The 24,918-nt window shown below is 34.3% G+C and overlaps 5 protein-coding genes across 6 annotated transcripts in view; 2 read left to right on the top strand and 3 right to left on the bottom strand.

The window, feature by feature from the left end:
- LOC124947218 (cadherin-related tumor suppressor) overlaps positions 1–8,861 on the bottom strand; it is a 104,000-nt gene extending 95,139 nt beyond the window's left edge. The window contains exon 1 of the mRNA XM_047489062.1: positions 1,542–8,861. Within this exon, the coding sequence (XP_047345018.1) occupies positions 1,542–6,905 (5,364 nt within the window). The 5' untranslated portion in view covers positions 6,906–8,861. The remainder of the gene's footprint in view (positions 1–1,541) is intronic.
- Positions 8,862–11,231: 2,370 nt separating this feature from the next.
- LOC124947208 (rRNA-processing protein FCF1 homolog) lies at positions 11,232–12,679 on the bottom strand. Its single transcript, XM_047489029.1, has 5 exons — positions 12,547–12,679; positions 12,246–12,328; positions 12,078–12,149; positions 11,691–12,000; positions 11,232–11,616 (listed from the first exon to the last, which is right to left on the bottom strand). The coding sequence occupies exons 1-5, from the start codon at positions 12,547–12,549 to the stop codon at positions 11,473–11,475; spliced, it is 612 nt and encodes a 203-aa protein (XP_047344985.1). The 5' UTR covers positions 12,550–12,679; the 3' UTR covers positions 11,232–11,472.
- A 334-nt stretch (positions 12,680–13,013) lies between these two features.
- LOC124947205 (N-acetylgalactosaminyltransferase 7) lies at positions 13,014–18,024 on the top strand. 2 transcript variants are annotated; one of them, XM_047489025.1, is made up of 12 exons: positions 13,014–13,270; positions 13,487–13,664; positions 13,735–13,940; positions 14,016–14,182; positions 14,292–14,499; positions 14,620–14,796; positions 14,877–15,120; positions 15,216–15,437; positions 15,513–15,611; positions 15,691–15,816; positions 15,888–16,077; positions 16,164–18,024. In XM_047489025.1, exons 2-11 carry the CDS (start codon positions 13,509–13,511, stop codon positions 16,026–16,028), a joined length of 1,746 nt encoding a protein of 581 aa, XP_047344981.1. In that variant the 5' UTR covers positions 13,014–13,270; positions 13,487–13,508; the 3' UTR covers positions 16,029–16,077; positions 16,164–18,024. The 2 variants fall into 2 exon arrangements, with proteins under 2 accessions (XP_047344981.1, XP_047344980.1); XM_047489024.1 differs by having other exon boundaries at positions 13,484–13,664.
- An 83-nt stretch (positions 18,025–18,107) lies between these two features.
- LOC124947206 (T-complex protein 1 subunit delta) lies at positions 18,108–21,311 on the bottom strand. The gene is made up of 10 exons (XM_047489026.1): positions 20,914–21,311; positions 20,614–20,666; positions 20,455–20,544; positions 20,073–20,324; positions 19,879–19,974; positions 19,648–19,809; positions 19,184–19,528; positions 18,857–19,108; positions 18,476–18,766; positions 18,108–18,345 (listed from the first exon to the last, which is right to left on the bottom strand). Exons 1-9 carry the CDS (start codon positions 21,020–21,022, stop codon positions 18,521–18,523), a joined length of 1,605 nt encoding a protein of 534 aa, XP_047344982.1. The 5' UTR covers positions 21,023–21,311; the 3' UTR covers positions 18,108–18,345; positions 18,476–18,520.
- A 153-nt stretch (positions 21,312–21,464) lies between these two features.
- Positions 21,465–24,778, top strand: LOC124947207 (histone H1-like). The gene has a single exon (XM_047489028.1). It carries the CDS (start codon positions 21,748–21,750, stop codon positions 22,684–22,686), a length of 939 nt encoding a protein of 312 aa, XP_047344984.1. The 5' UTR covers positions 21,465–21,747; the 3' UTR covers positions 22,687–24,778.
- Positions 24,779–24,918: the final 140 nt, after the last annotated feature.

Raw genomic sequence — 24,918 nt, 5'->3', positions numbered from 1 at the left:
AAAGGTCTACCAATGAAAATGGGATGAAACTCTTACCGGGTCTCTCTTGTCCCGGTCCTGATTCCCGTCCCCGATCCTCCCGATTGGAGGAAAAAGGGACAAGAGAGATCCTATACGTGCGGGAGAGTATAGTAGAATGCGCTGGACCAATAGGAGAGACACCGAAGGAGAGTGGCCCGCGACAAAAACGTCGAAACTGCAGTTGGTACCCGAAGAGAGTCACGGATCCCAGCAGTGAACGATAAAGGAAGAAAGAGGAGGAAAAAGAAAAACAGAAAGAGAAAGAGAAAGAGAAAGAGAAAGAGACAAGAGGAAGGATGAAGACGAAGGGTGAATCGAGACGTGGTTGGTAAGATGGGAAAGATACGAACTATAGAGAGAAAGAGGGAAAGAGAGAGAAAGAAAGAGAAAGAGAGGAAGAGAAAGAGATACAGGAGAAAGAATCTTCAGAAATGAAGCAGCAATGGCATCGAAGTAGAAGAAGACGGGCACCAGCTCTACACCAGACTTCTCTTCCTACGTTAAGACTATCCCGGCTGTTTGTATGCGTTCGTCCGAGATCAAGTTTTTCTCGAGTTCTGTACCTCCGGAGAGCGAGGCAGGGGCCCCAACTCGAATCCAAGTTGATTTCCTGGCACGCGGTTCATCTTGTCGTTTATTCTCTCCCACCCTGTGCCGACTCCCTTTCTCTCTCTCTCTCTCTCTCTCTCTCTCTCTTTCTCTCTCTCTCTCTCTCTGTTTCTCTTTCGCTGACTGGCTCCTTCCACTTCTCATCGGACTCTCGCGTGAACCATCTCTCTTTCTCTCTCTTATCTCTTCGCTCCTCCTCGCTCCACATCACCTTCCATCTTTTTCTCTTTCTTTCTTTCCTTCTTTCTTTCTTTCTTTATCTGTCTCTCTCTCCCTCTCTCTCTCTCCTTTACGTTCCTTCATCGCTCGAGAAATCCTCCCTCCCACCCCCATGAATCCCTCTCTCGCACATTGTCCTTCGTGATCTCTCGCCTCGTGAATTCTTCTCCCCTTGCTCTTTATCGCTGGCTCTCTAATTATGTTAGGCCCAATTGTTACGTAACATACTTCCCGATTGAATTTATATTTATCGTATTTTAGAGACGACCGTAATCGAATGCATATATATATATATATATATATATATATATATATATATATATATATATATATATCGAGCCTTTTCTCAAAGAAATTCTTATTCAATTCCGTATTTATTTATCTTAATTCTAGATATAAATGTACCGTCTAAAAGCAATATATATATATATATATATATATATATATATATATATATATATATGTAAATATATATAATACATATTACATATGCATAGATGCATTTAAATTTATGTATATTTATATATACATCGCTAAAATTCGTATCTATTCGTTTGTATAACGTTCATTTACTTCGGTATCCATGACGCTCAAAGACTTAACAAAGAAAGTCCCCTTAGGGAAATAAGTTTTGGTATGCATCGTATCGTTAATATTCGACGGGCGATCGATCAAAAAGAAAAGGGACTTACTTTGGTGGACGTAGTGATGGGCCTGGTGCCGCCAATTCCTATAGCGTATAGCTCCACCTCGTACCACTGGATTCCTGTTTCCCTGTCGAGAGCAGCAGCGGTCGACAGTATACCTGTCTTCGTGTCGACGTCGAACAATCTGTCGACCTGAGGACCGCCGCTACTAGCGGTCACGTTCGTCACGTAATACTCAAGATCGATGTTCGATCTTCGGGTACGCGCACTCACTCTGAGAATACTCGCCCCTACCGGTTCGTTTTCGTAGACACTACCCTCGAGCTGACCCCGATGTTCCCAAATCGGTTGATCCTCGCCTTCCTCCCCAGGCATTATCAAGGTCAGATATGTCTCCGAGGATCTTCTTTCGGCTTGGACGGCCTCGTCGGTTGCACGAACACCCACTTGATACTTCGATACACGTTCGGGAAGAGCGTTTCTAGTTGATCTTGGAAGTCTCATAGTGAGGTAACCGGTGGTACGATGTATTCGGAACATGTCCGAATAATTGACGCTCGAACGAAGTAATTCGTATGTGACCAGTCCGTTCGTACTCGAGTCTAAGTCTTTGGCAACCAACTGCGTTACCACGACCTCTTTTTGAGGCTGATAACTCGGATTACCTTTCAACGGTAAAATAACCGCGGACATACTCACGAATATCGGTGCATTATCGTTTATATCCTCGACAATTACAATCACCAACTTCTCCGCCGACAATCTAGCACTAGGTGGTTGTGCCTTGTCCGTAGCAACCACCACCAACTTAAACGTATCAACTTCCTCCCGATCGATCGGTAATAACGTATGTATCACGCCGGTCGATGGATTTATACCGAAACGACGTACCTGATCCTCAGGATCCTGACTGACGATCGAATAACTGACCATACCGTTTTCACCGGAATCTGGATCCTCAGCGGTTATCGTCACTATTGGCATATGTACAGGTATTCCTTCACGAATCTGTCGTACGATCGCTGTATTCGGGAATACCGGAGGATTATCATTCGTGTCAATGACCTCGACCACCAGAGTCATTACCGAGCTAAGCCTAGGGTGTCCACCGTCGCTGCAAGTTATATTCAGAACGTACTTTTCTAGTTCCTCGTAATCCAATGGTTTCCTCAGGTACAAAGTACCGGTGAGCGGATCGATGTAGAAAGTATCCCTTCTGTTGCCAGCGGATATAGCGAAGGTCAGTTCGCTGTTAGGTCCAAGATCGTTATCGGTTGCTTTGAATCTTAGTAATTCCGTATTAGTCGACGTTGTTTCGAGAATTGAAATTTTCGATTTGTTATCAATGAAAAGTGGAACATTGTCATTTTCATCGAGTACGTCAATGTGTACGGTAGCGCTCGATGATAGACGAGTTTCTAATCCGGCATCGTGTGCTACTACAGTCAATAAATAATTATTCGAAGCTTCACGATCAAGCTGTTGAACCAGAGATATCTGTCCCGTTGCCTCGTCGATCATGAAATGTCCATTTTGATTGCCTGCCTCTAAAGTATAGAAGACATCCCCATTGAGACCTTCGTCAGCATCCGTAGTATAAACTCTGAGTAATTGAGTACCTATAGCTGCACCTTCGCTAACTTGTACTTTGTAAGGTAATCTCTGAAATTGTGGCGTATTGTCGTTTACGTCGGTAATGTAAATGGTGACTTTGACTCGATCTCTCAAACGATTCTCGCCGTTATCCGTAACGGTTGCTTCTAATGTCACATAGCTAGCACCAGTATTACTAACTAAAAGCTCTCTGTCGAAAGCACGTAACGACTTAATAAATCCATTGCGAGGATCCACGACAAAATCCTGTTGGCTTATAGGCAAAGAAAACATTAAATCAGCGTTACGACCAACGTCTCGATCCGTGGCTAATAATTTTCCAACGAACGTATCCGGTAACTCGTTTTCTCTCAAGTGAAAAGTAAAACTGGAATTAGTGAATTCCGGGGCGTTGTCGTTCTCGTCGAGAATATGTACGACGACTGGAACGACAGAACTTCTCGATGGGCTACCTTGATCACTGGCAGTCACTTCCAAAGCATAATAATCTTGTTCTTCGCGATCCAATATGTTCTTTACGTAAAGCTGTCCATCTGGGAAAATTCCAAACCGTCCTTCGGCATTTCCATCGGTAACGCTGTATAAAACTCTTCCGTTAGCGCCAAGATCAACGTCCGTGGCAGTTAGTGAAAAGAAACGATCATTTACGGGCGTTGATTCGGACAACGACGTCTCGTAACTCGTCAATTTGAAAACAGGCGTATGATCGTTAACGTCCTCAATGATAACTCTTACTTGATGTTGAGCAGAAAGTGGCTGAACGTCGGAATCCGTTGCTGTCACTTCCAAATTTAAAACCGTACCGGGTGGTGCTCTTATAGGTTTTCCTAGATATATGATACCTGAATTTTCGGCTACCCTAAATTGTTCTCCAGGATTGTGAGTCAATGAATAAACTATTCTAGCGTTAGCACCTGCGTCACGATCTTTGGCACGTGCCAAATAAACTTCTTGGCCTACAGCAGCATTTTCTTTCAAATAAACTTCGTCGCCACCTTCGCCTTTAGGAAATTTCGGTGGATTGTCGTTTACATCGACTACCGTTATGTTTACAAGTGTTTGCCCATAAGCAAGTCCAGCTCTAGCCGCTAACTGTAAACTGTAAAATGCAACATTTTCCCTATCCAAACAACCAGCTGTACTAATCATACCAGTGACCTCGTCTATCTTGAAGTTCCTTTTTGGATCGCCATACAAAATGTTGTAAGTTACTTTAGTATTGCCATACTGAGTAACTTGTACGGTTCCAACCTCCTTACCAAAGCCAGATGGCATGGAATTACATTCACCCCTATCCTCCATCACGCGGAAGTTGTAACCGTTGTAAGTGTCGAACTCTAAATGTTCCAAATCTTCCTCGCGTATAATCTCGACCATGGCGTTTCTAGTAGCAATTTTATTTCCGGTATCTTTGGCAGAGATGGTTAATTCGTAAAGTGTTTTGTGCGCAGCTCTTAAAGAACCTTCCAAAGTGATTTCACCGGTTCGTTCGTCGACGATAAAAATTCCTTCGCCACCAGATTCCAAGGAATATCTAATTTGAGCGTTTTCTCTAGCATCAGCATCCGTCGCTATGATCTTACCAACTGAAGTACCTACTGGTGCGCTCTCCGGTACAGGCATCAAATATCTCCATGGATAGAACACGGGTGGATTATCATTGACATCTTCCAAGGAAAGTAATACGGTAGCTGTCGATGATTGAGGAGGTGTTCCTTGATCTTTAGCAATCACCAAGATACTATACTCCGCTATAGATTCTCGATCCATGCTGATTTTTGTTGTTAGCTGTCCCGTTAAAGCATCCAAAGCAAAAGTCTTTGGATAATCTCTTAAAACGCTGGAATGAAAACTGTAAGCAATACTTCCATTGGTTCCTTGATCGTTGTCCACTGCGGTTAACGTTGCCACGAGGCTCTGCGGAGGAGTATTCTCAGACAAAGTGACATAAACAATATTTTGAGAGAATCTCGGGGCTTCGTCGTTCTCATCCAGGATAGTAACTTTGAGATGTGTAGACGCATACTTTGGATTTGGTCCGCCATCTCTGGCAGACACGTGCAATTCGATACTTCCTTGAATTTCTCTATCCAAAGTCGCTATTGTGGTGACCAAACCAGTATCCTGATCGATGGCGAACCATCCTTGCTCGTTACCAGAATCAAAGTCATAATAAATTCTTGCATTTAATCCAGAGTCAGCATCCGTAGCCGAAATGCTAGCAACGAAGCTTCCGACTGGCGAGAGCTCGGATAAAACTGCAGAATATTCGCTCTGCTGGAATACCGGTTCATGATCGTTGACATCGTTTACATGGATCACGAGATATGCCGTCGCCGATCTTTGTGGCGTGCCTTTGTCGGTAGCTACGACTGTTAGATTATACTTGGGAATTTCTTCGCGATCCAATTTACCATTCACTCGAACGATATCGAAACTTTGCGTGTTATCCAGCCTAAAATGGCCTAGTTCATTTCCAGCACGTATCTCCACGGTGGTCTCACCGTTCAGACCTTCATCGTTGTCAATGACAGCAATGGCAGCAACTAGAGATTCCTTAGCAGCATTTTCATCGACTGTTGCATAACCAGCAGTTAATGTAAGATAACTAAATTTTATTTCAGGATCATGATCGTTCGCATCCAATAGATTCACCGTTACATAGGTGCGTCCATCTTGCCTGGGTGATCCATGATCTCGAGCAAAGACCGTTATGACGCAGCTCTTTGGACAGCCTCCACCTGGACGTGCTGTCGCACAGCTTTGTTCGGGACAATCTAGAGGTTCCGCGGTTGTAATAGTACCTGTCTCCGGATCTATCGTAAACTGTCTTTCGGTATCAGGTAAATAATACGTCAATTTCGAATTGTCTTCGGAATCTTTATCAGTGGCATGAATCGTGAGAACTTTAGTACCAACCGGTGCACTTTCGTTCAAAGCAACGACGTAATCGCTCTGTTGAAAAATCGGAGGATTGTCATTTACGTCTAATACGGTTACGTTTACCAAAAGATAACCTAATCTAGGCGGATGTCCTCTATCTCTGGCACAAATATTTAAAGAATAATATTCGACTTGTTCCCTATCCAATTTTCCTGTAGTTTCTAAATGTAAATAGGATGTCTCACCGGTTGGATTGCCCGTTACTTCCAAACGAAATTTTTCATCCTTATTACCATCGACGATGAAATAATCATCGGTCACTCCATTCTCAGGAGTATCTTTATCGGTGGCAGCGTCTAATAACAATTTTGTGCCTACGACAGCCGATTCGGAAAAACTCACAGCTATGCTAGATTCGGGAAATTCGGGATCGTTGTCATTGATATCCAATACAAGGATCCTCACTTCTATCGGATAAGTCGGTTGACTTGAGAGTACGACTAGGTCGAATCTATCGCTGCTAAGAGCTTCCCTGTCCAATACCTTGGCTGTTCTTATTTTGCCAGTTTTAGGATCGAGCACAAATTCTTGGGGTGGTTCGTTAAATCTATAAGTAAAGCCAGGTTTCACTGGTATCTGACCGACCAAGGTACCTTTCGGTTCACCCTCCTTAACTTCGAGCGTAACTCTAGTATCTACCGCTCTACTTTGCATCGTCAATCCCATGGTAGCACTATCTTGTGGCAACATCGGTGACCTTCGCGGAATTAACCGTGTAACTCTTTGAGGTAGGTTCTGCAAAAAATACTTGCTCGACGAGCGCATCTCGTTGTTGCTAGCCTGGCCGCCATTTTGGTCCACCAACAACAGTCCCAGGACCAAGGCTAGGACCATCGATCTTCTTATGATCATCTCTTCGGTACCTCAACGCGCCCTTCTTCCTTAGCCAAATTCTTCTCGACTCGTCGGCATAAATCATTTACGATCCACGAATACTACCTGTCGTTCCTTTTCCTCATTGTCTCTTTCAGTTTCATCCTCGATAGTTCAATCACTTTCTTCCATCATTGTCAACCACTTATAAGCATTAATCAGCACGCGCTGATCTCCAATGGATTGCGACGGTCAACGGCCCGCATTTTTTTATATTCCCGTTCGGCACTTCGTCTTCATTCGAAATTGGATTAAGGATGAACTTTGGAAGGGGTGGGTGTCTTCGGTTCTTCTTCCTCCTCTTCCTTTCTCGCCGGACCGGACCTTTCTTTTTATCCGCCGGTCGAAAGTTAAGCGAGTACAAGAAGAGACTTCGGCCGATAGTGGGGGCACTGACCCACGGAGCCGCACCTCGCGAAACGCGTCTGCAGATGCGCGTTAGAAGAGACCAATCGGATCTCCTTTTACCGTGATTTTTTCTCAAAAATTACGATTACGAATTGACATTCCCTATCAAGTATCACAACGATTTAAATATAAACTACATATATGTATATATATATATATATAACTTGTATTAGATGAAAGTCATATAATCAATCTTCGATTCGTGTCTCTTACCATGGTTAACCTTGACTTCATTTGCGTAAGCCACACAAAAAAGAAAGAAGAAATACGTCTTTAAAAAATAGACAGCAAATATTGTTCAACGAAATACGAAGTAATAGATCGATCGTCGGAAATTCCTTATCACTTGGATATCATGGCAGCTTCTCATCGAACGTAAATGGACCGGCACATCACAAAGAACACGCAAGCGTAACCTATTTCAATGATATGCGGCACACTCTTACCGAATACCAAATCGAATATTATGCAACTTCTCACCACTTCTGCTTGTTCCTTGCAAAAGTTAATGATCCCATTCCTTCCTCCCCAACAACAAAAAAAAAACAAAAAAGAAAAAACCAACGATCATTCGAAATCACTCACGAAACGATGTATAATAATCGATAACACGATAATCCTCGATCGAGTATGGATGATGATATGTAAGTCCAACGGGGGCAGAATTGGGGGGGAGGGGCTAAATGATATCACTCGCGTTTTCTGATGAGCATGTAAAAACGTAAGGGGGTGGGGAAGGGGGACAAAAAAAGAAAGACAAAGTTTCGATAGAGGTAGAAATAAAATTTAAAAAAAGAAATAGAAAAAAGAAAGAAAGTATACATAAAGTGAAGGAAAGGAAAGAGAGAGAGAGAGGCAGAGAGAGAAAGAGAGAGAGAGAGAGAGAGAAAGGGAAATAAGTAAACGTGTGCCCAAAGAAAACGAGACGTATGTAGGAACGTACACAAGGGCTCCAACGTGCGACGAAGAATATCACCTTCCCGAGGACTGACCTGACTCGACTGAACTAAGCCGGTCCCAGATCCTTGGCGCTGCCAAGAGAAGCATTCTTCGCGGGGCCTGACGCCGTCCCTCTCCGATCCATCGTGTTCAACGCGAGTCTCCTTCTCTCTTTCTCTCTTTCTTTCTCTTTCTTTCTACCTATCTATTTCTCTCTCTCTCTCTCTCTCTCTCTCTCTCTCTCTCCTTTTCTCTCTTTTTTCTCTTTCTTCTCGCTTCTTTCTCCCCGCCACCTTCTTCACCTTCCTATCACTATCAGCTTCTCTCTCTCTCTTTCTACCCCACCCCAAGTAAGGCTCCTCTCCCTACTACTACCACCAGCAACAGCAGCAACAGCAACAGCAGCAGCAGCAGCACTACCACCACCACCACTTCTTCTTTCTCCCTCTCCGTTATACACTACTTCCCCTCTCTCCTCTATCTCTTCCTTCTCCTCCTACCTCATCTTATCCTCATCCTCCACTATAGTTTCGCCTCGCACATCCCGAGCCGCCGCCACCGCCGCCGCCACCACCGCCGCCGCCGCCGCCGCCATCCTCTCGCTGAGATATTCTCCCTTTTGCCCTCGAGGAACGAGCAATGCGGAGGCTCAGGTATGCAAGATGGCCGCCGAGTGTTCAACCTTGGTGCAAGAAGGATAGATTATATTGGTCGAGAAAGAATGAGAAAGAAAGAGAGAGAGAGAGAGAGAGAGAGAGAGAAAGAGAGAGAGAGAAAGAAAGAGCTGTAAGAATGTACGAGTGAGACAGGGATAGAGAATAGTACCAACAAGGAGAGGGAGGAGGATGGAGAACAAGAGATGAATAATGCGTCGGGAAGAAGGGGAAATAGAGGGAAAGGGCGAGAGGGATTCGCTGCTTAGGGAGGACGACGAAAGAGAGAGAAGAGTGAGGTAAGAAGAGCCAGTTGTGGGTCCAGACCCACGGCGCTGTAGATATACATCCGTGAAGCTATAGCCACTTTTATAACTAATCCGTTACCGCGATCGACCGTTTCCCCCACCCCCATAACTCTCTCTCTCTCTCTCTCTCTCTTTCTCTCTCTTTCTCTCTCTTTATCTTTCTCTTTCTTGAGTTCTTTCTCGTTTTCGCGAGTGCGGTCGCATCGGTTATCTGGTCTTTTCCTTTAATCTAGTTTACTGGGTACGAGAGTACTGTATAGCCCTACGTTTATATATATATATATATATATATATATATATATATATATATATATATATATATATATATATGTCGATTGGCGCTTTGATAGGTCAATCGATTTATGCCTAGTAAAATACTTTCTCTCTTTCTCTTTCTCTTTCTCTTTTCTAGGTTATACGTACCGTATTAATATTATCGAGGATGGATATGTACCAATTATTGAAGTTGATCGTGTTAAATGCAGATGGGGACATTATCTGCTTCCAAGTTTAAATTTATATCTAGGATTTATATTTACCCGCCTTTTTCTTCTTTTGAATTTAAAGATTTTCCTCGTTCTTCCTTTTTATTTATATCCTTTTTTTTTTTATTCTCTTTTTACTTCCTTATCATTGTAAATATTTGTTATATTTGTCAAATATTTTTTTTTTCTTTTTTTAAATAAGCGTAAATACAAATAATCAATTTCATTGTAAAAATTGATCAAATATTTTCGTATAATCGTAATTATAAATTTAAGAAGATACGTATAATTTCGTTGAAAAAAATTTCGTAAAATTTGTCAAATATTTACGTATGATCGTAAATCAACGTATATTTAGAAAGATATATTGCATAATTTCATTGTAATAATAATAACAGAATAGAAGAAGTGTCATCGTCTGATGGAAATAAATTTCACGGAACAAAGATTCGCTTGTTATAAAAGAATCTTCTCAACGTATTGTATGTACCTTAAATGGGGATAGAATTTATATACGGATAGAAATAATTTTGCGAGGGTGTAAACACGAGGAGAGACACTGAACTGCTTGTGTGCATCACGCATGATTAATATTTCCTTTGGTATAACACCGTGGCAACGACGTGCTTACGCATACGCCATTTGTTATTCTGTTAGATTAGAAAGGTTATAACCTTTTGAAGGTCAATGGAATCTTGACATTTATTCTAAGCTATATTTACGACATTTTAAAAAATATTTGACAAGAGAAACGATCAATTATCGGCATTTACCTTTTGTCTAAATAAAAGATAGAAAATTTGAAATATTCATTGTTTGAACTGTACTAAGGGAGAGAATAACGAGACAATATAATCCTTATATCGATATAAATCGATAATCGTATATCGTATCGATCGTATATCCAACTTGATTTTATATACTAGATTGATAATCGATTTTACAAAATTGATCGGTAACATTGATCTAGCATGGAACGTTAACGATAGACATTATTATTTAACATTAATGATAAACAGGGAAGGTCGTAAGAAAGATAAAAACAACTTATTTTGAGACAAAGAGAAAGAGATAAGTGAGAGAGGGAGAAAGAGAGAGAGAGAAAGATAGAACATAGCTAATACAATAAATTCGCGTGCAATCGTTCCTCACACGAAATGGTCTTTTGCGCCCACCTTGTCTAACGCGTTATTGTAGTTTCTTTCTCTCTTTCTTTCTCTCTCTCTCTCTCTCTTTCCCTCTCTGTACCATATACGGCGCAACATCACACTAGCAAAAGAGTAAAATTCTATCGAGTCGTAGGGCACTGCGTAGGCGGTACAAGCTACAGCTTTATTGTTTCACCGAACAATAACTGTAACACATTCTCCCTATTTGTCTTTGACTCTTGCTAGTACATGAAAGACATATCGTTTTCCGGTCTCACACACAACCCCTCAAACCCTTACAATCGTATATCGTAAAACTTAGAAAACGAATGACATTGTGCAGACCGATTTACTCGAGCTTCTATAAATAAATTATTTTCTTTAAGAAATTTTTTTTTTTTTTTTTTTTTTTTTTTTACAAATCCACATAACAATAAAATTCATTTTATAACAAATGTATGTACAAAAATTTATTTTGTTTACAATATTCCTCACGTGAATTAACTTCAATAATAAAGTAATGTTTATTATACAAGAAGTAACAATTAACGTTATAAACGTAATTGTTTAATTTTTATTAAATTAAATAAATGATAATATCAATATCATTTCTTAGGAGCACCATAAGCATCCGGCATTCTTTCAATGGTATATCTATGTTGTGAAACATACATTATAGGAACACCAGGTATCTTTCGTATTCTTCTTTTTAAATCTTTGTCATTGGTAGCGACAATATAACATTTGTGCTAAGATTATATTAAAAGAGATATAATTTATTATAAGATATGTTAGTCCTTTCATACAAATTTAATATACTTACTTGTGTTACTCTATTTACAAGACAGTCATCCGCATAAGTACCCTTGTGCATACAATTTAATCTTTCAAATCTAGGATCCTTTATAATTCTTAAAGCTATTTTATATTTCTGACCAAGTTTTTCTAATTCTCCCATTACGCAATCCGTTATATATGGTATGCACTTTGCGTACAAACACTCCATCATATTTTGTATAATATCTAATTTATTTTTTATAGAAAAGTTAATGAAATTCGTATCTATTAAAATATGATAGGGAGGTCCTAATTGCGTATTATATTGAAAGAATAATGCGGAAGATTGCTGAGGTCTAAAAATACAATATATCCAATATAGATCTTATGAATAATAATATTAAAATATTATTGTAACATAAATTATACTCACGCTTCATTAACTTTTAATTTTATTGGGTCTTCTGGTTTAGTTTTCTTTGGAGGTGCTCGTTTCTCTGGTTTTCTATCAATAACAAATACACCTTTATGATAATACTTTAAAATAATACTATACGCAATAATGTTTTTCTTTCTTTTCTTTTTAAAAGAATATACTTACATTCTTGAATCACTGAGACTGATCATCTTCTTCATTTGTGCAAACCTCTGCATTACAACTTTACGAGTTTTTTTATTTTTTCCCTGTACAAACAATACGTAAAATTTATTCTTTTACATAGATATCTATTGATAATATTTATTATTATCAATAACAAGCAAAACAAGATCATTTTTAAAATATTGTAAATTAAGAGATAACCTATAAAAATGAATCTACTAATACTTATATATTATACGATAGAATAAAAATTGTTTAATATTACGAAATAATATTGAAATATTTATTTATTATTACAAACCATTGTATTAATTCGTTATACAATCCTTTTGAAATATTAAAAACTCGTATAAATCAACACTGCACACAAAATACACATTTACGAAGGACGATATCGTATCCTCTAACGGAAATTTATGGAACTAATACTTAAGGAATACAAAAGGGTTAACCTTATAATTACATTCGACCCTATGTTTGATCATCTTCGATATTTTTCGATTATCGAAAGATTGCAAAGATCGTTCTTTTTAATTTTCAAATGAAACATATATTATCAAATTTTTTTTATTAATTTTATATACAAAATATTTTGTATAAAATGTTATACATATAATGAAAATAATTGAAAAATTTGTTAAATTTCTTGTCTAAAGTATCATTTAATTGGTCTAGTCCTAAATATTCACCAATCTATTCTCAGTTTCATTGGGATCATTGAGAAAATTCTTGGCGCCAGAATTTTTCTCCTAAAATGATACAAAACGTTACTCGTAACTGTAGGATTTTACTTCTTAAGGAATGTGGATGTCCTACTCTACAACTTTGTTACTATTTCGTACACGCGTGATAGACACGTTGGCTTTTATGTTCTAGTATAGACATATCATTTAAAAAAAAATAATATATATGCTTGTACAAGTGTAATTTTAATGTGAACACTAAGTAAACTTAGTCATATATATATATATATATAACGAAATAATATTCCTTACAAACCATATTTTACTTCTTTGAAAACAGACGTACGTGTTCCTTTTAAGTATTTATTTAAATTAAACTCAATAAGTAATATAAATTTTTTTATTTAAATATAAAATTTATAACCGCTGAGAATTTCAATTGTTATAATAAATTTGATTACTTTTTGTTAATAGTCTTCTTTATAATTTTTATCAAATGCGGTATAATACCACTTATTGTCCTATTTATTAATAAAATATTTTTATTGTTTTTAGAAGGAATATATATATATATGTGAAAATGAGAATTGTACAGTTAAGGAGACATCGTTTATTTAATATTGTAATTGGTGGAATATTGGTGTTAATTATTTTTTATATGATTGTTTCTTTCTTCTCTGATAATCAAGTACATAATATAAAAGTATATTGGTCAGAACAACTATCAAGAAAACAGGTATATTTAATATTTTTATATTTATATGATTATATGAATTATCAAAAAAATAATATTGGACTATTTGTAGGCTCCAGAACTGGTAGAAGATTTAGGTAATTTTGAACCAAGAAATATACAATCAAAAACAGGTCCTGGAGAAGCTGGCAAAGCACATGTTTTAAGGGATGATCAACAAAATGACGTTCAACAATCCGAATCTGATTATGGTATGAATATGATATGCTCTGATGAAATTTCCTTAGATAGATCAATTCCTGACACTAGACCATCCGAGTAAGTTTTATTTCCAATCGCATCATATATTTTCCTTTATTCAAATAATATGAATGAAAATTTGTATTTTCATAGATGCAAACATTGGAATTATCCAACGGATTTACCTAGAACAAGCGTTATTATAGTATTTCATAATGAAGGTTGGTCTGTATTAATGAGAACTGTACATAGTGTAATAAATAGAACACCATCGAAATTCTTAGAAGAAATTCTTCTTGTTGATGATTATTCTGACAAAGGTATATTTAAAAATTTTTTTTTTTTAATTTTAATTTCAAATATATATATATATATATATATATATATATATATATATATATTTAATATTTTCAAGAAAATATTTTTTAGAAAATTTAAAGGGTGACTTAGAATCTTATATTGAACAATGGGGAGGAAAAGTCAGATTACTTCGAAATTATGAAAGGCAAGGTTTGATAAGGACAAGATCAAGAGGTGCACGAGAAGCCAAAGGCGAAGTAATTGTCTTTTTGGATGCTCATTGTGAAGTGAATATAAATTGGTTGCCACCGCTTTTAGCTCCAATTGCAATGAATAGGTATTCTATATAATTGACAAATTAAACATTTTACGTGTATTTAAATGTTTAGAAAAATTTTTTTTTTTTTTTTTTTTTTTTTTTTTTTTTTTTTTTTTTTATATTATCATAATATCGCAGCAATGTAATGACAGTTCCTGTGATCGATGGTATCGATCATAAAACCTTTGCATATCGACCTGTGTACCAAGCTGGACACTTATATAGAGGAATTTTTGAATGGGGTATGTTATACAAAGAAAATGAACTTCCTAGAAGAGAAGCTAAAACTCGACCACATGACAGCATGCCTTATAAGTATATTATTTATTATCATAATTATAAATTAATCATTATTTTTTCATTATAATTATTAATCTATTATTATATTAATTTAGATCTCCTACTCATGCTGGTGGTTTATTTGCAATGAATCGTCAATACTTTTTATCATTGGGTGGATACGATGAAGGATTACTTGTTTGGGGTGGAGAAAATTTTGAATTGTCTTTTAAAATTTGGCAATGTGGCGGAAGTATTCTATGGGTGCCTTGCTCGCATGTTGGACACGTATATAGAGGTTTTATGCCATATACATTTGGCAAACTCGCACAGAAGAAAAAAGGACCATTGATTACTATTGTAAATATATATATATATATATATATACATATATAATTATTTTTAAAAAGTTTTATTTTTATCACATGTTATTAACTAGAATTGATATTTTACAGAACTATAAAAGGGTCATTGAAACTTGGTTTGATGAAAAACACAAAGAATTCTTTTATACGAGAGAACCGCTCGCAAGATTACTTGATCATGGTGATATAACTGAACAATTACTTTTTAAAGAACGAAAAAAGTGTAAAAGCTTCCAATGGTACATGGACAACGTAGCTTATGATGTTCTAGACAAATTTCCTGAATTACCACCGAATATACATTGGGGAGAGGTATTTTGAATGATCTTTCCATTAAAATTCATTTTGAAATTGATTAATAATAATAGAAAATAATAAAATGTATAGTTGAGAAATGGAGCAACTGGAGCATGTTTGGACACTATGGGACATGCCCCTCCAAGTTTAATGGCCACTGCATATTGTCATAGTTATGGAAATAATCAAGTAAGCTCATGCACATATATATTGTTATTTTATATCTTGATAATCGATCATAATGTTTAACAATGAATTTTATTTTTAGCTTATTAGGTTGAATTCGAAAGGTCAACTTGGTGTCGGTGAACGTTGCATCGAAGCTGACGGACATGGAGTAAAATTAGCGTTTTGCCGTTTGGGTACCGTTGATGGACCCTGGCAATATGATGAAGTATGATAACATTTATATGTATATAACATTTAAACGTTCTTTCTAGTTTGTTAATTCTTGAATTATTTTAGAAAACTAAAACGATATTACATCGGGTTCATAAAAAATGTATGGCTCTTCATCCTCAAACTCAACAGTTATCATTAATGCCCTGTGATGTGAATAATACGTATCAACAATGGTCCTTCCATGAGATTAATCCACGTTGGTGAACGAATCAACGTTACTAATATATTTCAATAATATGAATTTTTGTTCATGGTATGTGATATTTAACTAAATAATAATATATAAATGATCTCATAACATAAAAAAGATCCATTTTTAATATATTGTTATAATTTCAGAAAAGTTTTACACGAATCTTACTTGGCCTGCTAGATAAATCGAAACGTTGCGATTACTTGCGAATTAATTGTCAAATTAATTAAACGATATATAATCCTATAAGGAAAAATTCTTTGTGAAATACTTTTTTATAATTCACAAAGTTGCACAGACTATAAAATGTTATGCTAAGAGACAACAGACAATAAGGTGCTGTAAAGTTCAGTCTTCTATTTTTAGTAGTTAAAATTTCTTCAAGTTTTTTACAAATGGACAAATAAGAAAATGAAACTTTATAAATCTGTACAATTCGATATTCTTATTTTACATTTTTGTCCATTTTAAAAAGACTAAATTACTTAAATGAGACTGCTCTTTATAAGTATAAATTCTCGGCAATTGTTCCTTCTTACGATGGCGATTTGATCCTCTTAATGAACGTTCTATTACGAAAACAATCTTTATACGAATATAACTAATCATTTACGATACTATATTAAATATGTTTTTATTTAATTAATAATTATGAAAATAATTATAGTCAAAGTAAAATGAAATGCTATTTTCGTATTGCCAAACAGTATAAATCTTCCTATATTTATGTATATTAAGATTAATTTTCTTCAAAATTTATATATTTCAGTATGTAAGACAATACAGAGAAAAGAGAGAGAATGAGAGAGAATGCTTCCTCTCTTTTTTAATCATGTTTACATCATTAAATTATTTAAATTTTTCTATCGCTTTGTAGTGTCATTTATTGTAGTCAGTAAACAAATGAGATATTTGTTTATATAAAATGCAGAGATAACGCGTGATGATAAATTAATTTTGAATTTAGATACATACGTAAAGTTAAACCTCTAAATTGATGTACAATTTAATTGATAATTATTGTACCTTTTGTAAGTTGCAAGAATGTTGACAACATTTTCATTGATAAAAATGTTATCATCATTTGATCGGAATAATTTATTTTTTTATAACTATATGCACACTCGCGATCAATATAATTTTTGTACTTTGTGATATTAAAAAATGTGCAATCGTATATACATGAAAAATTTTGTTACTGACGCGACTTTCACTAATATAATAATTTTTTGATATATCCATTACAGTATCTTATTCAACTTTAATCACAGGCATGATAAATCTTTCTGATTCGATAATTATAAATACACATTCCAATCATAGTATTTAAAACATTGCTAATGTCTCTATGTGACACTAAAGAAAAGCTATTAAGACAAAGTACGAAGAACAGTTTTAACATCACTAATTGTACATTTAAAATATGAATTCCAACATTCCTCGTTAAGATCGATAATGTTTATGATATTGCAGTGAATCGCATAAAGTTATATTAAATATTACTTTTAATCTGAGTATGGAAAAAATTAAAATATCATTTATGAGTAAATTTATTCTATTATATCTATATTCTTTATTTGTACTTAACACTATATATAAAGCTTATCGTTAGTTTTATAAATCAAGCTTAAATTATACTTGAGAGATCAATAATTGTTGTGATCACATATGATGCAAAACACATGCAGCTAACTTATTATTATTTTTTAATATCATTAATATTGTTACTCAGAATATACGTCTGTATGTTACATTGGAATAAGAAATTAATATTTATAAAAGCGAAAAATTTACGATTAAATCGTTGAATTATGATTTGAATAAAAAAAAAAACAAAACAAAAAAAATAGAAATAAAAAACAGTTGGATTGATGATAAGTGTCAAATAATATGAAAAGTTTATTATTTTACACATTTTATATGAACGCACTAAAGTTGATATATGTATTGATAATGCTGAATGAAAAAAAAAAATATGTAACACAAAATATGTTATATATGTTTTGAGAAATTGTACAAATATATGATTATAAAAAAAGAAAAAAGGAAACATTATTCTTTTTATATTTAATATTGAAAAGGCCATGTTATATGCTCATTACAAATATATTAATACTTCTATTAATACAGAAAACAAATAGTACAGCTATAAAATTAATTGTCGAAACTGTTTTGTAGAAGTTTTGTTTATTATATTTAATTTAATTTTATAAAAACATTGAATAGTACAAAGCGCTATTCAAACAGTAATGCAACAAAAGTTTTGGAATAATTTTAGCCCATTGGAACTTCATATAGATAAGACAATTGCAATGAAAGCGTACAAATCTGTAAAAAGTATATATAATTATATATTGTATTAAAAAAAAAAAAAAAAAAAAAAAAAAAAAAAAAAAAAAAATTTATAAATATATTAATTTTTTATAAAAAAAAAAAAAAGAAAAAAAGAATTACTTACCATGCTGTTTGAACATATTATTAATTATATTTTTATTTGAGCAACTTATTGATTTGTATTAACAATATCATCTATCTTTAATATACTGCGTACAGTTTCGGAAGCAAGAGTGATAGCACTGGTTGAAACTAATAGTGGCTGAAGTACATTTTCTTCAAGTATATTCGTAATAGCTCCTTTACGAACATTAATTCCAGTCGTCATTTCACCCTGAGCATGTCTATTTCGCAATTCAGTAACAGTCGCGATTGAATTCAAGCCTGCATTTTCCGCTAACGTAGACGGAATAATCTAAAATTAACATAATATTAAATATATAGTACGTATAAAAATATAATGTACAAAATTTTTATATTAATCAAACAAATTATTAAAACTTACTTCGAGTGCATTTGCAAAAGCTCGAACGCAATAAGCATCCACTCCGCCTAAAGTTTGAGCGTATGCTCCTAATTTCAATGCAAGTTCAATTTCAGGTGCACCACCTCCAGCAATCATTGCTTTTTGTTTTACTAAACATCGAATAACGCATAATGCATCATGCAAAGAACGCTCGGCTTCTTCCAAAACCAATTTATTACTTCCACGTACCAGTACGGTTACCGTACGACCATAATTTTGTATACCAGTGATCTAAATAAATTACAGACACGAGTATTGATGTTACTTTTGTTATCATTTTATGGATTTTAAAATTGTCATACTAACCTTTACAAATTTAGAACTTCCTGTTTGGACTTCTTCGCACAATTCTGCAGAAACGAGATTCTCAGCAACAAAATGATCTAAGGATGCAATTGGCCTACATCCCAAAGTTTTACATACAAAAGGAATGTCCTCGCGTTCTATATCTTTGATTACCATAACTTTGATTTTATCTAAGAAATGAATAGCAAGATCACTGACAGCATCGCGTAAAATAGACTTTTGAACCAGCAATATGTTGCATCCAGTTTTTTTAATCTGTTTTATGATATTCAATATATAAGCACGTTCTTCCTTCAAAACTCTATCCATTGCGGCATAATCTGATACAATAACATTATGATCCATCTGGAAGATTTATATTAATTTATAGTTTCTTAAAAAAAAAAAAAAAATCCTAAACATAATATATTTATCAACTTAAAAAAGAAAAAAAAAAAAAAAAAAAAAAAGAAAAAAAAACTTACATCTGTTTTAGGCGGAGAGATGCAAAATTGAATCAAACCAATTTTTGCCTTTTCGATACGTTTTGGCCCATTAACGTTACACGATTTTTGGGTAAATATCAATCCTTCTACCAACTCTGTATCTTCAACTGTACCTCCTAATTTTTTAATCACTTTGATATCCTACAAATTAAATACAAATTAAATATAAATATACAAAACATATGACCAAAGTGATAATTTATACTTTACATTCAAATCAACAGCCTGTTCTTTTCCTGGCTCTGTAACTTTTAATACTGCATTCACGGCTAATGGTGCCAATAAACTTGATTGTTGAAATACAACCTACAGAGATTTAAAAAAAAAAAAGAAAAAAGAAAGCATAATAATTTCAAAATGTAAAATCAACAGATTTTATGTCAACATTGTCTCCCATCAGTTACCTTAGAATTAAGCGACGTTGCTGCAGCTTTAACAAGTGATTCTTTATCTGTTAAATCAACCGGTATAGACATACTTGTAAGTATTTCGACTGCTTTAGCTGCAGCTTTTTGAAAAGCATCGCTTATAAGTGTAGGATGAATTCCTTTTTGTAATAAACGTTCTGCAGCTTCTAACAAAGATCCAGCTACTACAACAACACTTGTAGTACCATCACCTGCTTCAATGTCTTGGGCTTTAGACAATTCAACCAGCTAAAGAGATTTAAACATTTCAATACATCTCGCATAAATGTTAAATATATATTCAAAAGAGAGAGAGATAGAGATAGTGAGAGAGAAAGAGAGAGAGGGAGAGAGAGAGAGAAAGAACAAACATTGATACCATTTTAGCTGCAGGATGTATAACATTCATTTCTTTCAAGATAGTAGCTCCATCGTTCGTAATCGTTACTTCACCATTGCCTGCTTGAATCTGCATATTACAAACAATAGATTGTAAATGAATATCTATAAAATTTTTTCATCAAAATATATGTATTACCATTTTATCCATTCCACGTGGACCCAAACTAGTACGAATTGCATCACTTACAGCTGAAAATATAAAATTGTCAGTTTGTTTTCAATAAAAATTTACAATGTTTGAAAAATATATAATAGAATATCATAACTGTTATATTATTATAATACAATATTAATTTAAGAATAATTTAAACATATAATAAGTCATCATTATTATAATATGATCTTATTGGAACTATTACTATATAAGGACTTTTTCGTCTTGATTGATCATTATAAGCCCACGCACGTGTAAAAAAAGCCGAGAATTTACATTTACCTTTCGCAGCATTAATATTACTGCTTCGAATATCAGCAGGTTTACTTTTATCCTTATATGCTTGTCCATGATTACCTCTACCATCGCCTCCCGCTGAAATTGCAGTCATTCTTGATAAATTAGTTATGTTCTTTTGTGTATTAGGTTTATCGCGAAGCTTATAAGCGAGCTTATAAGGTATCTTCTCGCGAAAATGTCGAGTAGCGTTTTCACGCGGCACTTTTGTTTTTCTTCTTTAATACTTTAAGGTTAAAATTGAAATTGAATTTAATTCAATGTTATAAAAATGTCAAAAATAAGTTTGATTCGTTAATTCACTGATTTATTATAAAAATCAAGAATGATCATGCGAAGTACGAAAGACTCGCCTAAGAAATTTCTTTATGGTTAATCCATAAGACCGGCATTTTACTCCCTTTAGATACGATTTTCATATTACGAAGAAATAAGTGAATTAAAAATACTCGTCATTGATTGGACTACCAATCAACCAATCAGAGAACAGTTAGAGCAACATCACGTGACATCTTCATAAATATACGGCCAATAAAATTTCAGTAGCCATAATACTCACTCAGCGGCAACAGGTAATCGTGATCGTATCATAAAATAATTTGTATCGATTTGTAAATTGGTGTCTATTGATCGAATTGTGATTTATTTCATTGCATTAATTACTTGTAAAAGTTCATCGAATTAAAAATAAGTGGAAGTTCTTTTGTCTTTCATTTACGGGACTCTATAAATTTAAGAAGATATCTACTCAATGATAAAGATTTATCTACGGCATCTTAAATAGCATAAACATAACCTCGTACTTATTAATAGATAAAAATGAATTTCGATAAAGGACATATACGGCATTGCATGCTTTTTTGTTTTAATCAAAAAAAGACTGTTGAGGAAGCAAAACGAATCATCTCGTCAACTTACGGAGAAAACGTTGTATCCACCAATATTTGTAAGGCGTGGTTTAAAAGGTTTAAAAGTGGCGAATTAGATGTTAATGAGAAACCACGTTTAAAAATATCGAAAAAATTTAAGAAAAATGAATTCCGAAAAGTTTTTGATATAAATCCACCTGAAAAATTGGAAAAATTTGCAAATGAATTTAGAGATGAAAATAAGTCAATCGTTTCTCCATGGTTAAAGCCAATAGGTTTTGTGGTTCCAACAACGAATATTCAAAGGTCGAAATCTAATCATCCTTCAATTTCTAAAATGATTACTACTGCCATTGAAGAATTGAAAGATCGTAAAGGCTCATCGCTTCAAGCCATTAAAAAATATATTACAGCAAACTATGAAGTTAATGATGAAAAATTAATACCTTTTATAAAGAAATATTTAAAGACTGCAGTTTCTACTGGCACAATTATACAAACTACAGGAAAGGGAGACTTAGGATATTTTAAACTTTCAATCATGAAAAGCAGAGATCCAAAGACGAAGATACATCCCGTTATTAAGAAAAAGAAGACTGCCAATAAATCTAGCAAAAAAAGGATAATTGTAACTCCTAAGATAGCAGTAGGTACTAACAAGAAATCTAAAGTACTGACTAAGAAAGCTGAGTCTACTAAGAAACTTACAGATCAAAAGAAGCCTAAAATTCGTATTTCTACAGCCGGTGCTGTTGCGGCTGCTGGTGTTACTAAAACAAAGATTACAAAAAAAGCACCACAGCAAAAAATAAAAATTAAAAAGATTAAGATTATCAAAATACCAATTATCAGAATGAAAGCTCCCAAATCAAAGAGAACAAAGAAATAATCATTTTTAAAAAGATATATAAATCAATAACACATATACATGATAGCAATAGCTGTTACTACATGTACTGTACAAAATTTTGTAAATAAGTTAAATGGAGGAAAAAAAATATAGAGCATACTCAATTACAATTAATACAACAAGAGACTGATAGTAATAAGTAAAAACATAAGAAGTTTAGATTATAAATAATGTGCTTTTATGTAAATAGCCATTCATAATTTGCCAATGTCGAGGAAGTACAAAAATGGTAATTTCATTGTCTTAAAAGATATACCATTATTTAGAAATATGATGAAACAATTATGTGAGAAGTGACGGAAGCTTATTGAAAGTGATAACAGATACATATTTTTTATTAAAATGAATACATATTCTTTTATACTGTTAATTAAATAAATATACATATTGAAAAATTTGATGTAAACTTTTGGAAGCACCTAATATTTCTAGGATAATAAATCGATAATGTTATAAATGTTAATCTATAAATTGCGAAAGAATATTTTATATGATTATATTCGCGTTACGACATAAATATTATTTGTATTATTCTAAAGATAAAAAATCTATTTCTACTACAAACAAAAAAAAAAAGAAAAAAACAACGAAAAGTCCAAGTAAATATATTTTATATACAGGAAAGCGTCGAGAACTGTGCGCATGTAAGGTAATCAATCGCGTTGCAGGATCATTTGACGAACATTATTTAAAACCGTAATCCTGATCTTCTAACCGCAAGTCTAGAGTCTGTACTAAGACATAGACATTAGATTGGCAAAAGTATAGATCGAATTATTACGTGCGTTGTACGTGGACGGTAGTCGCGAAAAAAAAATCTATAGACAAAATAACTATAATTATCGAAATTACGTTTAACAAATTTAAAGGGGGGGGGGGAGAAAAAAGGAAAAAAAGAGAAAGATAAAGAGGACGTAGACAGACGCATATATGTAGAACAAGGAATATCTCGAGTGCAAGACATTCTGGTTAAATCTGATTTTCTCTATATATGGTTGAACAGAAAGTTTTCTACCCGCAAATGTTCTGTTTGTGGATAAAGAAGAAGAAGAAGAAGAAGAAAAGAAGAAGGGATGATTATGGGGAAAGGGAAATAATGGACGCAACACATACCACCTGCATTCCTGACACGACCAAGGTGCCTCTCGGTTGCGTCCATTTTTATCTTTCCTGCATACCGTTTCTCTTCAACCGAAAAATTCGTTTCAACGCATACATAGATATACATGTACATATTTGAAAACTTACTCAACTATATTGATCGTAGATACAAAAAAAAAAAAAGAACAATATTATATACACACACACACACATGTACAGATACATATATACATAAATAGGACAGAACATATAGAAAATGCCATGTTTTAACGTAAATAAATAATTCAATGACTTTAAACTGATCACCGCTGCGACGTAACAGTGAATTCATTGAGCGACGAAATATAAGAAAGTTCGAGCTCATTGAAAATACAAAACGGATAGGCAGATACGCGTGCCACTCCTAATAGAACGTACTACAACGATATTGCATCGATAAGACGACCGGTTTATTCAAACGATGAGTTTGATTATCATTATTGTAGTCCGTGAACTTCGACACTTTAAAGAATAAAAGAAAGAAAAAAAAAATTTCTCAATAAAAATATATGTATAATAAATTAAGCGTATATATGGTATAACATACGTGTATGTCCTATATTGGTAAGGACGTGCATTTTATTATTTGAATTTCTTAATGAAAATTTTATAGACATTTTTGCAAAATTTTATGATTATTTTTAAAATTGCTTATGATGAACGTTAAAGAGATAAATAAGAAGAATCAGTATCAAAACAATCATATCGTCATCTTTCTATTCGTAGAGCGTATCGTATCTATTTATCCTTCAAAGACGGTTATATATGTATTTCTTTTTTTTTTCTTTTTTTGAGAGAGAGAGAGAGAGAAAAGAAAACGGCAGGTTTGTGAACATAGGTGAAAAAGGAACGCTTTTGTCGAGAGAAGGAGAACGAAGCCGGTTCGTGTCGTTGCTCACTCGGGAAGCTGTTTCTCGCGTGGACACGTAAAGGAAGGAGCACGCTACACTTCCTCCCTCTTCTTATATATATATTATTCTCTCTCTCTCTCTCTCTCCCTCTCTCTTTCTCTCTCTCATTAGTACCAACGTTCTCCCACTCTCTCAGTCGATCCATCTCTCGCATTAGTCT

The sequence above is a fragment of the Vespa velutina genome, chromosome 2 (assembly GCF_912470025.1).
Source record: "Vespa velutina chromosome 2, iVesVel2.1, whole genome shotgun sequence".
Lineage (NCBI taxonomy): Eukaryota > Metazoa > Arthropoda > Insecta > Hymenoptera > Vespidae > Vespa > Vespa velutina.
This window is presented reverse-complemented; position numbering and strand designations above follow the sequence as displayed.

Bases quoted from the DNA above. Each gene is read 5' to 3' on its own strand.
- LOC124947208 (XM_047489029.1), bottom strand. The intron at 12,150-12,245 runs GTAAGTATATTC...TGTTATTGATAG, and splicing joins AGTCTCAGTGATTCAAGAAT to AAAACCAGAGAAACGAGCAC. The intron at 11,617-11,690 runs GTAAGTATATTA...ATATAATCTTAG, and splicing joins TTGTAAATAGAGTAACACAA to CACAAATGTTATATTGTCGC.
- LOC124947205 (XM_047489025.1), top strand. From the start codon at position 13,509: ATGAGAATTGTACAGTTAAGGAGACATCGTTTATTTAATATTGTAATT. The intron at 15,438-15,512 runs GTATTTTGAATG...TAAAATGTATAG, and splicing joins CGAATATACATTGGGGAGAG to TTGAGAAATGGAGCAACTGG. The intron at 15,817-15,887 runs GTATGATAACAT...GAATTATTTTAG, and splicing joins GACCCTGGCAATATGATGAA to AAAACTAAAACGATATTACA.
- LOC124947206 (XM_047489026.1), bottom strand. From the start codon at position 21,022: ATGACTGCAATTTCAGCGGGAGGCGATGGTAGAGGTAATCATGGACAA. The intron at 20,667-20,913 runs GTAAATGTAAAT...TTATATTTTCAG, and splicing joins TAATATTAATGCTGCGAAAG to CTGTAAGTGATGCAATTCGT. The intron at 20,325-20,454 runs GTATCAATGTTT...AAATCTCTTTAG, and splicing joins TACATCCTGCAGCTAAAATG to CTGGTTGAATTGTCTAAAGC.
- LOC124947207 (XM_047489028.1), top strand. From the start codon at position 21,748: ATGAATTTCGATAAAGGACATATACGGCATTGCATGCTTTTTTGTTTT.